The 16,369-nt window shown below is 39.7% G+C and overlaps 1 protein-coding gene across 2 annotated transcripts in view; it reads right to left on the bottom strand.

Moving 5' to 3' along the window:
- Positions 1 to 2,103, bottom strand: part of LRP6 (LDL receptor related protein 6) — a 119,926-nt gene extending 117,823 nt beyond the window's left edge. For both annotated transcript variants that reach the window (XM_031555400.1, XM_010716104.3), the window contains exon 1: positions 1,652 to 2,103. In XM_031555400.1, coding sequence (XP_031411260.1) covers positions 1,652 to 2,088 — 437 coding nt within the window. In that variant the 5' untranslated portion in view covers positions 2,089 to 2,103. The remainder of the gene's footprint in view (positions 1 to 1,651) is intronic.
- Between the last annotated feature and the right edge of the window lie 14,266 nt (positions 2,104 to 16,369).

Consider the following 16,369-nt stretch of genomic DNA (forward strand, 5'->3'; position numbering starts at 1 on the left):
TTTTTTTAAAGGCAAACAAACAAAAAAACAACTGCAGTCATATTGAAATGTTTTTGCCTGTTGATTTAACAGATCATCAGTATGGAAAAAGAGAAGTTATGAGTTCTTTTTACCTTCAATCTATTTCACTCTTTTCACTGGAGTTTCTCTTCAAGCATTTTGAAAGACTGCAAGAGTACACAATCACCTACTTTTGATCACTGAACATATTACCACATGTATGTGGAAAATACAAACACTTAAAAAGACCAACTGGCAACTGACAAGTGTTATTCATAACTAATAAGAACCACTGCCTCTCTGGTTGTAAGCTAAATCAAAAACATTTTGACTGTATTTTTCCTCCCTTCTCTCCCAGCTTTGGGATGGTGAGTGGAATGGGCATGAATGTGTTACATCTTTTCTTGTATCCTTAAACGGTCCTAGAATCTAGTAGAACCCATGCCATCATCAGCTCTGATTTATAAGTAGTAAAGAGATAGGAAAAGAGTAAGTTCACATTCTTGATACTTGCAAACCTAAAAAAAATATAAATAATGCAAAGGAAACATTTTTTAATATATTGTCAAAGGCCTGTTGAAACTTAGGAAGAAAATATTGAGGCTATAAGCATTCCTAACAAAGTTCAGAAAAGAAACCCTATTGAACAAAAAGACATTTTTCCTTTGTGGAGGAAAGACTCAGACATGTAAGTTGAACAGATCGCATTATAAAGAAGCTGCAAGCATCTAAAACATCCCTTATCTTTGTAAAGGAAAAAATGCATTGATTTCCCCGCTCCCCGAACAGTTGCCTGAAAAAATTAATTTAAGGGGCAATATAATAGATTCATCTTCTTGTTAAGGAGAAAAAAAAAAAAGGATAGTATAAATATCTATATAAAACACTATTTAGAAGACTACACAGCATCAACGATATTCCATTAGTCTTTCACTCTCCTGAGCCAGTCACCTCATGACAAATATACACACTGGGTAACCTCAAGGTAGCCATTTACAAAGCATCACCAAAAAGACCACTGAATTTAGCATTACTAGCAACCACAGCTCAGTCCCATGAATAACAGAGCAAAAAGATCACACCCAGAGACTGAAATTAGAAGAATCAAACTTGTTCTAGAATGGAATAATCCAAAACACAGTTTTTTCTAAACAGAAGTTCCCTGTAGAGTGAGATGAACATCCCCATAAACTTTGGTTAAATGATAAAGCATGTCAAAATACGTCCCAAAATGTTATTATTGTAGTCTATTTTTCCCTGCTGTTTCCAGGAAGCATAAATATTAACAATGAACAAAGACCTCCAGTTTGATGCTTCAGTGAGACACAAGTCTGATGGCTTGATGATTTTTTCAAGCAGATTACATCTGTTTTCACCTTAGAACTTCCACATTTATGGTCACCATCTGCATTATTGCCAAAATAAGCTCCCTCTACTACTCTTCTTGAACATCTGATGACTTCAAGTAATTCAACAACATGAACATAATTTCAGAAGTACAACTTATTTTCAAATTACAGTAATAGAGAAACAACACAAAATGGATTAGAATAATTTCAGTAACAGCACTACCGATTATTTAAATCATTCCACATGCAACTAGCAGCAAAAACGTTCATTTCTGTACCATTTCATTTTAACAAAGACTTACCCTCTTGCAGGATCTAAGGCAATTGCTCTGGGTTGATCCAATTCTTGCCAAAATAAAACTTTTCTCAATGATCCATCTAAATTAGAAACTTCAATCCGATTTGTTTCAGAATCTGTCCAATATAATTTCTCTCCCAGCCAGTCACATGCCAGCCCATCAGGTGACAAAAGTCCAGAAACGACCACATTTTGTACACTCCCAGATTTATTGAATTCTGTTCGTTTAATGGCTTCTTCACTCACGTCACTCCAGTATATCAACCCCTTTATGAACACGAAGTCCACTGCTGCTGCATCTTCGAGGCCACCCACGATTACTGTGGCATTCTCCTTCCCATTGGCAGCATCCACCAGCCTCAGGTCACGGCGGTTTGCATACAGCAACAGTGGGGCAGCTTGAAGTGGGAGAAATAAGGGGTGGGGGGGACAGACAGACATGTTAACAACACTCCTGTTAAGAAAAGCTTAAGGCCTGATGTATCATTGTAGTGAAACTAGAAATTTAAGGGGGGGGAGGAGGGGGAGAGGGGAGAGATGGGGGTGACATTTTATAGTTTAACTGAAAAGCACAGACTCCAAGCCTTTCAACAGTACTACAACTCAAGATGGTAACTTTGTAATGCACTGCTCGTTATTCTGGGCTCTGCATTATTAAAATTAGATTAAAGGAGAAGGCAGAGAACAAAGAAAATGGAGGTTTGAAGTGCCCAAATGACACTACTCTGTAAAGGAGGGTACTTAAATAAGAATATGAAAGATGAAGCTATAGTAGCTTTATAAGCACTCAGTGCTTACTCATCAGAGCAAAGATTCAATATGTTTTGTCCAGAATTTGCTAATACACATCCCACAAGCTTCAATAAAAATATAACACACGTTAAGCCATCAGAGACATCCCTGTGTTAATACTCTGAAATTATTTTTCTTAGGTATTTTACATATGATATTCAAACACGCAATGAGTGTGCAGCATGAAAGGAATGACATTTCTGCGCATCAGTTCTAATACAAAGAGGTAGGTAGAAAAATACACCTATAGAAACAGACTACAATAAGTATGTTAGAACTCAGCTCTACCACTCTTCTGCATCAGTTCGTGTGATCTGTACCTTTTTCATATAAATACCCAACAACAACAATTAATGGAAAGAAGTAACTATGAAAAAGGTCTGTTTTTAAAATGTAACATACCCTTTTAATTAAGCATGTCCTTAACCACACGCTATAACTTTATGAAAATACCACTCATTCCTACTTCAACAAAAGGTGAAGTAAAATAGAGTTTTTACTACTATCAGTAAGCATACCTACCTTTCCCTACATTTACCTGGACGCTGTAGCAGCAGAGCCACACAGAGGTACCTAGACACAACCTACAGCTGGCATGTTGTATGCTTGTCTAGCTGTCACTACCCAAATTTAACAAAAATCCTCCAGATTTATTCATCAGTATAGATAGGCATTTAAAATTCCTAAAAGTATGCACTTCCTAACAGAAAGGCCTGCATTTATATAGCCAGCGATGTGCACAACCAAATGTTGAATGCTACATTGCCGGAGCAGATACAGTTCTTGTATGAGAAACTCACAGTGACATTAGAAATACTAATGTCTAACAAACACACACTTCAGAAAACTCGAAAGTTAGTTTCCAAGATCAGACTATTACCCTCATTACCACAAAACTGTCAAAGACAGTGCTGTGCATACTGGGAGAAGCAGAGTCAACTTAAAAGTTCCTTAATCTACCTCCAACTCCAAAAATTACACAAATGCTGCTATATGTTTGGAAGCTATTTTCTTTCCTTCTTTTTTTTCCTCCTTTTCGAAAACTAAATTGTTCAGGCTGTCTGTCTAAATTTAGAAACACTGAATTTAAATTGATTCATGTCAAATTTTAGAAGCTTCAGACAGAAAGCTTCCTGAATAGCTTGAAGGAGGAGCTTTTTTGTTTTTAAGAATATTAGATTTGTATTCCCTCCTCCAGAATGCAAGTTTTTATTGTGCAGCAAAATACTCAGTTTAAAGATTATATTTCAGTGGAGAAGAAATAGATATCTTTAAGTGAAAGAGCAGAAACCTTGCATTAAGTGTGTTTGTTACCTTACTTTACTATCACCTTCCCTTCTCTGCATAATTTCCCACCCCCTCAAGATTTAAGACAATTCACATTGGTTTCCTTTATGTGTAGGTTGCTTACAAAGACTGCATTTTCAGGGAAAATACAAACAAACCAAAAACACTGTTCAGTAAATTGAAAGTGATAAGAAACAGATATGCAATATAACCACCTATTTTTTAAACGTTGCATACAACTGTAACGTGAAAAATCTAGTTAAGAGCCAGCTCAGTGTCACCCAGAGCACCACAGTACTGTGTGCAGCCAACTGGCAGAGCTTTCTCTAGTAAGACAGCATGCCCAGCATTTGAAAAAAGGTAAATCCACACACAAATGAGTACAGGCTCCATTATTATGTACAACACGGAGCAAGAGTCCCCATGCACACAGCATGCAATGAATTGGAACACCAGGCATGTCAAGTGTAATCACTGAGGCCTGAAGGCACTGCTGAGCCTAACACAGCTGCCTTGCATAGGTTATTCACTCCTTGCTGGTGCTCAGAGCTGGCTGAGGAGCAGCCAGAGAAAACGTCCTTTTCATGAATGATAGCAGCGATTTGAATGACAGCTCAGAAGTAGCTCAGTTACACATCAGATGAGCAGCTTCATGCAGATTGATTCGAAGCCACGACTTGTAGCACATTCCACAGGGCTGGCAGATGAGGATATTAAGCTTTCCAATTTGTTGCGACATTCGAGAATGAAGTATATATCACCAAAATAATAAAAAACAGGTTTGTTCCCCCACCCTCTCCAACCGTTCCTGGAAAATATGAAGGTTCCAATATCCTATAAAATCTAATTTTTGAAGTTGGCAGCGTTAGTACCAAGTAACTTTTTACTTGACTCAAATAGCAATGCCAAAGCAAGAACTACGGCAGAAGATTCCATTCTGCTCCACATAACTCACTTTAAACAAAGTACAGGACCCAGAGATGCTTTCTTGAACAACAGTTAGGAACTATACTAATAACCTAAGGGAAAAAATACAAGAGAAGCTCCTTTCAAAGCAAGGCAACTATTTTGCAGTTTAAGCTATGACGGGGTAGAGATACAATTAAATTTACCTCTTTTTCTTCTAAAAGAATTACTTTAATACATCATAAATAAGCATTTTAATTGCATCAAACTATAAGATGTTGGAAAGAAGTACTTACACTCTCTTAAAGCAAAAGGAAAAACATCTTAGAAATCAGCAAGGGAAGTCATAGCAAAAGTTGTGACATTATCTGCCACCTTAGAGATCTATCTGTAGTTTATTCTTCTAATTAAAGTACCCAGAGTTTCAAAATAACTTTTGTTTGTGCCAGCCAGCAGGAACAAATGTTTACTCAGCGCCCACAAAAGGTTACATCTGAACCACAACAAAAATTGTTGCTTAAAAAATACCACAGCCCATAGGATGTAAAGTAGTGAACCAATTAAAAAAAAAAGAATTAACAGACAAAAACTGTTTTAACTTCCTTTTTTTTCAATTGAGAAGTAATTATAGTCTGTCAGAATTTGTTATACTTTTAACATGTCCAGTTGCCTGTTCCATAAGTTCCTGCTTGCTCCTCTTCTATTTCCAATGATCCCTGACATCTCTGAGTGTCACGTGGTCAATGTTACCTTCAACAGGCTCGTTCTCTTGTACTGATGGTAATTCAGCCTGGTTACGGCAACCGACATCAACTCATTTTCCCCAACCCCTTTTTAATGCATTTCCAAACCTTGGCAATGCTGTTCTTCCCTCTCACAGGCCCACTCCCGAGCTGATTTAATAAATCAGCAAAACGTTTGCCTTGGTTAATGAGTTGAATCATCTCAAAAGAGGTTCAGCAAACTCAGACATGAACATGAGGCAAGCAGCAGGATGCTGGGAGGGGAGCAGCTCCCCCTTCCTGCTGGCAGCTCTGCTCCAGATGAGACCGCAGCAACAGCCTTCTCCTCAGCTCCAGTTCCCGCTGTAGGTCTTCAGCCTCCCTTCTGCATTGGCACTAGCACTCAGCCAGCATCACAGCAAGATAATGCAGGGAGCTAAACTAGCAGAAAACCACCTTACTCCTTCCTCACCTGCCAAAAACTAGTTTATAGCCAGTTATCAGCTCGAATAAAATCAGATAAACGTAAATACTTGTACAACAGGGTGAGGCACGACGACATCATCTTTGACAAATAAGCTGAACCAGTTGTTTGTGAACCTCCAATTCAGGAACAGGACCTTCCAGATTAGAGGTGTCCACTGTAGTTTGTGGAACCTCTACCAGAATCCCAGCGCTGCCAATCATGCTGGGGGAAACGTTCACATATGGAAAGAAGTATCCAGGCAGAAAGGCACTGCTAATAATTGTTACACTGGAAGATGATGTCTTCAAACAGGAAAACAAAAATCCCTCTCTTACACATACTGGTGAAGAAGTCTGAGCATTTGAAGTTACTTAACGCTGCCAAGTTCACTGACATGAGGACAGCAAACATGACAACTGGAAAAAAGGAGACACAGAGGTGAGACACACCAAACAGCCATGCACTTTCCCGGATGAGGCACAGGAAGCACAAGGAATTTGCCAGACACCTTGATGGAAAAACATGCACCCATAACCAGACCACAAAGGAAAGAAAAGCAAGGAAATAGGTATAGACAACCAGCAAAGACCATTAGCTGCGATCTCCTCAAATCCGTTGTGTACAGAAAACTCTTTGTGTATGTACTACAATTCTTCTCTTTCCCAAGATGTCCAACAAATAGCCAACAGAAGAACATAAGACAAATTCTCCTGGAGGTGAGCATCTAGCTACAGTCTCCCTTCACTTCCCAGGTTTCAAATTTCTCCATTACTGCTTACACTTAGCAATTCTATTTGGTTTCTCTGAATGTCCAGGTTCTGGTCCTCAGCCTGGAGAAAGAAGGTTTTGCAAGTTTTGACTTCTGGGACCTACACCTCATGTGGGAGCAGAAGTAGAGTTGTAAAGAAACAAGTGATGATTTATATTCACAAACAAGAAATCTCCAGGAAATACATAGGAATTTTAGCATTGTAAGCACCAGGATTTTTAACCAAATGCTCCATCACAGTAACTGCACCAATTTAACCCACACAACTGCTTTTATACAGACTAAAAAACTGACTTAGCAGTAGCCCCTATTCCATCTTAGCAGTGAATGGAGTGCTTTCTTCTGTCTGAACCTCCTTACTCTCACAAACATATACCTGCAAGATGCTGCAGGCAGCCAGACTTGAGGAAATTAACCTGAGGCAGCAAAAGCTTGTTGGAGGAGTCTCGTCTTTAGAAGACCTAAAGCATATTTCACATCCTAAAGCCATCCAATGACTGCTCAGGTGACAACTCTGAAGGTCAGAGGAATAGGCAGGCTTGTCAGAGAATGGGAAGAGTGAGAATATCAGTACCAAAGCAAAGACACCAAACAGCAGAAATGGCACTTCTGCATCAAGTCTCTACTGTAGTTCTGCAGGAGTCTGGCCATACAGGAGCAGTTTGGACCAACGCAATCCATGCAAGACTTGCTGGTACAAGGGCAGTAAGTAATCCTTTAATCTGCTTTCTAAAGGGGAAAAAGTCTCCCTTTCCAAAGAATGAGAAGAATGTGGGAGGTAAGAGAATGAGGGGAGAAAAAAAAAACCAGTATCATAGAATCACAGAATGGCTTGAGTTGGAAGAATCATGAATCTCCAACCCCCCCCAACACATGCAGAGCCATCAACCTCCCCATTTAATACTAGACCAGGCTGCCCAGGGCCCCATCCAATCTGGCCTTGAACACCTCCAGGGATGGGGCATCCACAACCTCTCTGGGCAGCCTGTTCCAGCACCTCACCACTCTCATAGTAGAGAACTTCCCCCTGACATCCAACCTAAACCTTCCCTCCCTCAACTTAAAACCATTTCTCCTTGCCCTGCTATATCAAACGTAAACAACTTTGAATTGCAGGCATCGTCCATGAAATACCTTGTTGGCAATAAACCCAGTAGCTGATGCAAATTATCAGCTGATAGCAACTTATCAGAGTCTCAGTATTTAATAGTACACTCTCATTGATTGCCCGTCTCAGGAAGAGTAAGGTGTCTTGGCTCATCTTCCCATAACACCCACTCTCCTATTCGGAACCACTGCAATCCCATGGGGATAAAAGACACCACTTTTACTGGCAGTTAACACATTCATCACTTAATATGCTGAATTTGTCTTGCTGACAACAGCCTAGGTTGAACAGAGAGCTATGTTCCCTGGCCAGACTTTTGCTTGCAGCCACATATAAAGCTACGACCTTCTACTGATTTTAAAGATGAGACCCAAAGTGGCAAGCAAATGAAGGTGATATGACAGCAGCACAACACACTTTCCTTGGACTACAGTAGACTCTAGAAAGGAGAAAGGTTGATAGAGATGTATGGCCATGTAGAGACCACAGTCCATGTTAACATTTGAAGAACCTCATCATTATGTGTCCCATTTCCTCAAGCATCCTCATAGCCTCCTCCTTTGCCACTCTTCCAGTTTTTCTAACAGTTGTCAGAACAACGCATGATGCTGCAGAAGTTTCCCTGGTTTACTGGAAACACCTCAATACAAACAGTTAAATGGAAAAGTTAACCCACACATACACTGCTGCAAAGCATCTCCTGTTTGCAAGGTATGTTCCTGCATGTACATTTGCTCATGCAGAAAAAGTAAATCTTATTTTGCCACGCTCTAACAATTAGAGCCCTGCGTCTGAATAGGGATAATATTTTGCAGTTCAAACTTCAAGCCATATGATGACAAATAAGATGAACAGATAATACTGAAATAGAATACCATTCTTCACACCTTCTGGCATCACCATTTCCTGTGGAGCTTCTAAAAGAAAGAAAATAATCAAGAAGCTTGTATCAAATCACTCCTGATGCTATTAAAAGGCTGTGATCCATTTAAGACCCTCCACCGAATTAGAGCACATAGACACTATGCAGTGATGGGTAACAGAGGCAGTTTATTTCCCAGCACCAAGGGATGCTGAAGGCCATAAGATAAGCATGGAACACCTACAAGGCTGACAAGAACACTCCAAAGCCTGCTGCTAGCCTGGAATAATTGCAATCCAGTCCAGCCTGGGCAGCACAGCTGTGTGGGGATATACATCCAGCTGAGAGCAGCCTGGGAGCCTTACCCAGACTTCCAACAGCTCCCATAGAAACAAAAACCCACACACTGAGCAGCCTTCAAACCAACATTTTCCATACCAACACAAAGTTGACAGTCATTGAGCTACCCTCAGACAACTTTGTCAGTGAATTATAGGATGGGTACACCAGCTGGGATATGGTGTTCTTCTTAATATTTCTTGAAGCATGGTTCATGAGGTTAAAAAAATCAAAACAAAATATTCCTTAATGTTTTATTTTTTAAAATAATTGAAGTGCTATCAGGAAGCTGCAGTGAAGCACAAGCTCAGAATTTAGCAGAGAAGACCCAAGAGGAGGTCTGAACAACCAATCGAACAGGAATGTTGGTAGCACTAATAAGTGCATCATAAGAGTAAGCAGTATCTCTCAGCTGTGCCACAAATGTGCAACTGATAGGAAAGGGGAGGCAGCATCACTGCCCCACGGGTCTGTCACACTGCCATTGCTGCTCCTCTGAAAGTTTTCATCAAAAAACAGGTCTGCTCTCTGGTGATACTGCTGGCTGTGCTTTCCAGGTCAAGCTTGGTGAACAGCAGCTCTATCAGTGCATCTATCTTAACAAGTACTGAGAATAAAAATAAAAAATCTATCCACCCTATCAGACCTTTTTGTTCATACAAGTCAACAGATGCTTATATTCACACAGTTACAATTGCAGACAAAAGAGTATCAAGAATTTTTCAAAAATAGGAAGGATACACACTGAAACAAAAAATAGATTTAGAAGAAAATGGAAACAAAGCACTTGCAGTACAAGCTTAAAGTGAAAAATTCCATCAGCCAAAAGGAATTCAAACCGAAAGTGCATTTTAAACACGGTCTTAAGACCATATCAATTTTACTACAGATTGTTAAATAGCTATTCCAATTGAAATAGTTAACAACTATTTTGTAACGAGTAAGGAAAGATGTACATATGCTTACAGGATTTTGAAAATTACTGCACTTTTCTTTTTGTCTTTTGAAACACAGTTGGACTTGCATGATTTTTATTTGATTTTTAAACTCTCAAAAACACATCCCAGAATGCTTTATGTCAAATCTTTGAAAGGTGTATGTAGACAAACAGATCACTGTTTGAAAAACATGAATGGTCTGGTCTATTTCATATTGAATGTAACTTAATTCTGACTTAATTCTGGTAATCCACAAGGGAAAAAAAACACCAAAACAAACAAACACCAACACAAACACCAACAAGAATGCATAAACACACAAACACAAAAAACAATAACAACAAAAGCCCTAGAATTATGAACACTAACAATTATTCTTTACCATATAGGTAAAAGTGAGACTTTTACCTAGGTTTCTGAATTATTAGAACAGTAATTCATTTTCCAAACGAGCATAAAAAGAGTCACTACAAGATTTACAAATTATTTTTTCCTACTCTTCCATTGTTCTTAATTTTAATATTTCTACTCTATTAATGCTTGTGTGGAACAGAAGATTCTTTGATTTCTGCAGTGTTAATATTTTAAGTAACAGTAATACTATGAGTACAAGCAAAAATTCTACTGCCTGTTTTGATAGAATAATCATCCAAGGAAAAATACCTGAAATTCTAAGTCACCTTTCACGTGTCCTTAACTTCCTGAATTCATGCAAACACACCTGTCATGTTCTAGAACTGTCTGACAATGGATAGAGGAGAATGCTTATTATTTTGGAGACATAAACATTTAAAAAAATAAAGAAAGGAAAAGAAAAAAAATGTGCTTTTCCTGTAGGAAAGGATCAAGTCAAAAAAAAAAAGACAGGAGGATAAAGGAGAAAACTATAGTATTAGAGAATGAAAACAAATGATTTTTGATCAAGCAAAATAGTTAGTTGATTAAGATTTTTCTGTGTCAGATACGATTACTACTCAAATCCGACATCAAGAGCTCACACATGGCCCTTATAAGCAGAATTAAAACTATAATCCCATTTCTGCCACATTTATTATATCACGAGGGAGTAGTTCTATTTAGGTAATGTGATCCTGTAACAAGATACTGAAAAAATCTGCATGAATGTTGCCATTTTCCATGTCTGTTTATATTTAAAACATTTTCTTATTGTTCTATTCATATAAATAATGAAGCTCAAAAAACATTCCATCTTCTTAAGCTGACACATTTTCTTCAATTTTGTAACACTTTGCAAAGGAAACAAAATATTACTTATCCATAGAACTTCTTAAGCTACACTATGAGGAGCATGTTCTTAAAAGTATACTGTAAATCAAATGCAAAGAGCTACTACAGTATTCACACTGTGCTCACAGAATCACAATGGCTAGGGCTGGAAGGGACCTCAAGGATCATGAATCTCCAACTCCCCTGCCACTTGCAGGGCCACCAACCTCCACATTCAATACTAGACCAGGCTGCCCAGGGCCCCATCCAATCTGGCCTTGAACACCTCCAGGGACAGGGCATGGACAACCTCTCTGGGCGGCCTGTTCCAGCACCTCACCACTCTCATAGTAGAGAACTTCCTCCTGACATCAGCATATTTGACTCTATTTCAAACCAGGTAGGCGACTGCGCCAATTGCTTTGAAATAGAAAGGTCTGTAGCATGACAGTCACGAGGACATAAAGAAAACCCTATTTTTGTAGCCATAGTGCAGGGGGATATGATAAAAAAAAAGGAGAAACAATAAGTAGTTCATTTTTGCTTGCAAGCACCATGACAGCAGTCAGACCAAGCAGACTAAGTACTTCTGTCCACGCAAAGTAAACATGGAGCCTAATCACATAGTGAACCTCTTTCCATAAGTATTCACAGATTGCAAGAATATCTACAGAGCTTAATAAAGGCTCTCTAACTGTTGACTTGCCTGCCAAATACAAATAGGAAAAAGTTGTTTAATGTTTAGGGTCGATAGCCAGTTACACACCATCCATTAGAGACACAATGCAATGCTTTCTCCTTCCTAGCTTTGGACAATTACTGCAAAAGTAACATGCAGCTTCTCTGCTTATAGCATATAAATACTCTGAAGTGTTAAGCTCTGGAACTGCACAAGCCAGGTATAAGTTGGTTAAGTCAAGGTTATTAAAGGGGAATTAATTTCTTTCACCTAATCAAGAGAGGCGCTAGTACGTCCCCCCGTATTTGCTCTACTCACAAGTGTAGTCCTTGAAAATTCATCACTTCCACAAGCCAACAAGCCATACTGTTTAGATTTAATGGCTCATCCCCCACGCAAGCAATGCCAGCTACTTTGTATGACCACACATGACCATTCCCGAAGCCTGTGAGGTGCCTGTATCCACTCTCCCCACGTCTTTCTGAGCAGCTTACACCACTTGGTATAAGCCCATCTATGGAATATTCCGTACCAAGCTAAAGTGCATTTTGCTGGCAACTGTTCCTTTCAAGGTACAAACGGCTCTCCGTGTGTCATCACAGAAGTGGGTGGCAGCACGGAGTTTCACCAGCCACATGTATGTTATGAACTAAGACTGTCCCAGGTGAGCTTGCAGATGAGAGAGGGCTCCCCAGCAGCAGGTCAGGCACACAGGTCTGACAGAGCAGCTGGCCCTGTAAGAAGTAGCTGGCCCTCCCAGAAAGGCTGCATCTCTGGTATCACTCAACAACAGCACATACCCCTCCCTGTAGTACAAGGTTGTGGACTTTTTGAAGAAGCCACCGGCAGAACAACCCAAGCAGTTAGCATTTCATAGGAAATTAATGAGGTTAAATATGCTGAGGACAAAGAATACAGTGTCTGAATCTGAAGACTGGCTGCCAGAAGAGATGAACAGTGACAGACCAGAAGCTGAGAGCTGTTTCTTTGTTTTCTTCCCCTACCCCATTCCCTCAGAAGGAAAAATACTATCTGTGCTCAATTTTAATTAGAAAGTAAATCCCTTTATATATGCATTGTTTCTGATATTTTGAAGCTGGCATTTTTGGCATGTGACATCATCATAAAGGTAGTTACATATGTCCAAAGGAATCAGTTTTCTCCAGTTCCCAAAGGCAGTTTAAAATGTTCCTATGCTCAAGCTCTTGACCTATCTTTCTCCAAAAATCTCTACCCATTCTACAACTTCCAGACAAATTCCCCTATTATCTAGAGCTCAAATGCAGATGTAATCCATTCACAAAGGAAAAAAGGAAATCTGATTAATGCTCCTCTACCCAGTGTTTCTGAGAAACACAATTAAGATTCTGACCCAAATATCTGTACAGAACTCCCACTGAAGGACACAAGGAGCCCATCATCTTTATACACCTATGATTAGATACCCATAACTTCCTCATATCTTCAGCACACCTTGCCATAAACACTTCTTTCTGTCCTAATTTTTCTGTTAAAAAAAAAAAGAGAGAATAAAGTTAAAGCAGTCTGATGAGAGCCAGCTATCAGAGAGATATAATTGCAAAAACTATTAAAGCAATGCTGGATATTTTTTTATAATACCTTAGATCACACTAATTTTAGAATGTACTATGGAGAGATGAAAGAAGAAAATGCATTGGAAATCACAGCAGACAAAGTCACACTGATTTCTAAGGAATCACACAATGGAAAACGTGACCAGAAAATGGTCAATTTAAGCTTGGGTGGAGAAATGCCTCATGATGAATACGAAATACATATATATGTAAAAATATATAGAAATATTTCCAAGTCTTATTGTCAAAATTTAAGAATTGTATTAGTCCTAGGATTGGAGACCTCATGCTTCATCTCCAGCCTGACTGCTTCAGAAGTAAAAAGACTTTTAGGAGAAAAACACCTCCAGTCAGCTTAGCAAGTTCTGAACATTAAGCTCTTCTAAACTACATGCAAATGAGTCTACCTAAAAAGATACAAAAAAGCAAAGATGTTCTGCTTATCAAAAGGAAGTTATTCATAACAACAGATTCCAGCTCTCTTCTGAACACATAAAGGGACTTTAAAATGTCCAAAATGAAACAGACATCTTCAATTCTTCACTAACTGATTAGTTAATCAGCACAAAGGTCTGTAATCCACTATAGTCTGCACAGACATCTTCAATAAGATCTCTATTCAAACAAGAGCTTCGTGCACTTTCTGCACAATCAGGGTTTAAAAAAAAAACAAACAAACAAAAAACAGCAATTGCATGAGGACTAGAGATATTTCTGGGACAAGAGCAAGCCAAGAATACTTGGGAAGGTAGAATCTCTTTAACACTTTTTAATAAGTTGAAACCTGTCTCACACTTATCTGTAGTTCCCTGACAGATGCGATGCAACTGCTATTGCCTCTTTGCAACTGCCAGTTAGCTAACAAGAGCTTGACTGGTTTCACAGCTACCGCGTAGAGCACACAAAGTGACCAGAGGCCAGGTCTTACTCGCTTGTCTGTCCATATCCTAGGGGACCAGCTTCACAAAACACTGCTAATGTTCAGAGTCCCCCAGATCAAACCAAAGACCAAGAGAGGAGCACAAAGGCTGGGCTGGTGAGACTCTGAGCAGGTTCCAGGAAAGCAATCCCTTCCTTCCATCAGTCAGAGTAAGGCACGAGAGAAAAACAAATCAAAAAAATACACGCACACAAACCTCCACAGCCAGCTGTTGTGACATCAGCTCATCTCTTACAAATCTAAATAGCTGTCTTTGAAAAGTCAGTATGGTCTGTTTATCACAGTTCTCAGATTACTGGACAGAAAGGTGCCTTGGGGTACGCTTCCAGTTCTGAATCATAATGGTCTGGTACTTCTCCAAGTCCTTACTAGTTTATATGGCACTGCACTCCCAGAGTACCAGTTTTGTTCTTCTAGATTGGTAAGCCAGTTTTCTTGCACATGTGTTGTGCTGTTGTTTGTTTTTGTTGCTCTTAAGTAAGAACAGGGAGGCAAGCTCTCTAAACAGAGGATGCTGCAATTCACAAACATTATTTTCCAGGTTTCAATCTCCAATGCTGTTGACTTAGCAGCCTTCATAGCAACAAATTCACAAACCAAGTAGTGAACGTCATAACATCAGCTCTACTTTCATGTATAAACTTATTCATACTCATGCTGGCACTGCCTCTGCCTCATTAAAGAACAGCTGACACTTCATATGAACTCAGCACATCTTATTCAAGCCAATTCTGCCTGCATAGATGTTGTTTATTAAGAAGGACATATCCATTAAAATTTTATTTTGTTTCTTCAGAGTTCAGCTGTTCCTGCTGTTTATATCATCCTTAAGTAACAATTAAGGAAATTACTATCATGTCACAAATAGAAGACTACGAATTTAGGTGGAAGACCCAACAGCAGGAATGCATGAGTACAGAAGAAAGAGAAATATTGCTTGGATACAAATGTCTTTGGCAATAGATAAAGATGAAAGACGTGAAGAAATGACAGTCTAAATAGTTTACAAACTGAACGTTTCTTCAAAGTTTATTATTAAGCATCACTGGGTATGCTAAAAAATACAGTAGCACATGACACTGTTTTGAAATTAATTTGAAGAAGTGACTGTCACAGTGCTGATATCATGCAACGGTATGCACTCCAATGGTGCTGCCATTTGAATTAAGTTGCAACTGAGAACCAAATGAATGGTTTATTAAGAACAGGTATGGTCGTTACATAATAAAACTAACTAATCAGGAAACAATCCCTCTCCAAGCCCTGGATCCAACCTTGCTTCTGAAAACTGAAGTTTCGCTGCTCCAATTGGAAGCAAACTGTTACACAGTCCATTTAAATAAGTATACTTGTAGCCTTACAAACAGGATACAATATGGCAAACAGATGCATAGGGGAAAGGAAAAAAAAAAGAAGGGAAGGGAGTAGGAAAGAGTGGAAAATTTTTGTTTTCGGAATACCGAGCAGCAGGCTACGCAGCAGCTCCTTCAGCCTGAAATACCTCTATTGATCTTTCATGTAAAGCCATAAACATTGTGAACGGAGTAATTTTCTATACTGAAACGTGGTTGATGAACTATTAGTTATTAACCTCTCCATCCTCTAGCGCAGAAAAAGATGAGAAAACGGCAAGATGATGGATGCAAACATCACAGGTGATTTCTTCCCAAGAAGAGCAAACAGAGAGAAACTGAGGCAGGAGTTAAGTTCACAACACCCAGAGAAACCCGGTTTGCACGCAGAGACAGAAATCATCCAGAAGTAGGAATCGCAGAGCGGGGCAGCAGAACCCAGCTGTCCTAGGGGACCGACAACAACCCCTTGCCGGGCACCGGGGGCCGCCCGGCAGCGGGGAACCTACTTCTAGGGATACCCCCAGGGCAAAGGAGAAAAGGAAAAAAGAAGGGAAAACGAACAGCTTTGGTGCGGACACGGAGAGCGGCGGGGCGAGCCGAGACACTCGCGCCTGAGCCGCGCTGCCGCCGGCAGGGCTGGGGCCGCGGAGGGAGCTGGGGGCCGTTCGGTGCCTTTTTGCTCTCTTTTTATTAAAAAGCCAAACTTGAAGGCGGCAACAATGGGCCGGCCCCGCCGG

Source organism: Meleagris gallopavo, chromosome 1, assembly GCF_000146605.3.
Source record: "Meleagris gallopavo isolate NT-WF06-2002-E0010 breed Aviagen turkey brand Nicholas breeding stock chromosome 1, Turkey_5.1, whole genome shotgun sequence".
Lineage (NCBI taxonomy): Eukaryota > Metazoa > Chordata > Aves > Galliformes > Phasianidae > Meleagris > Meleagris gallopavo.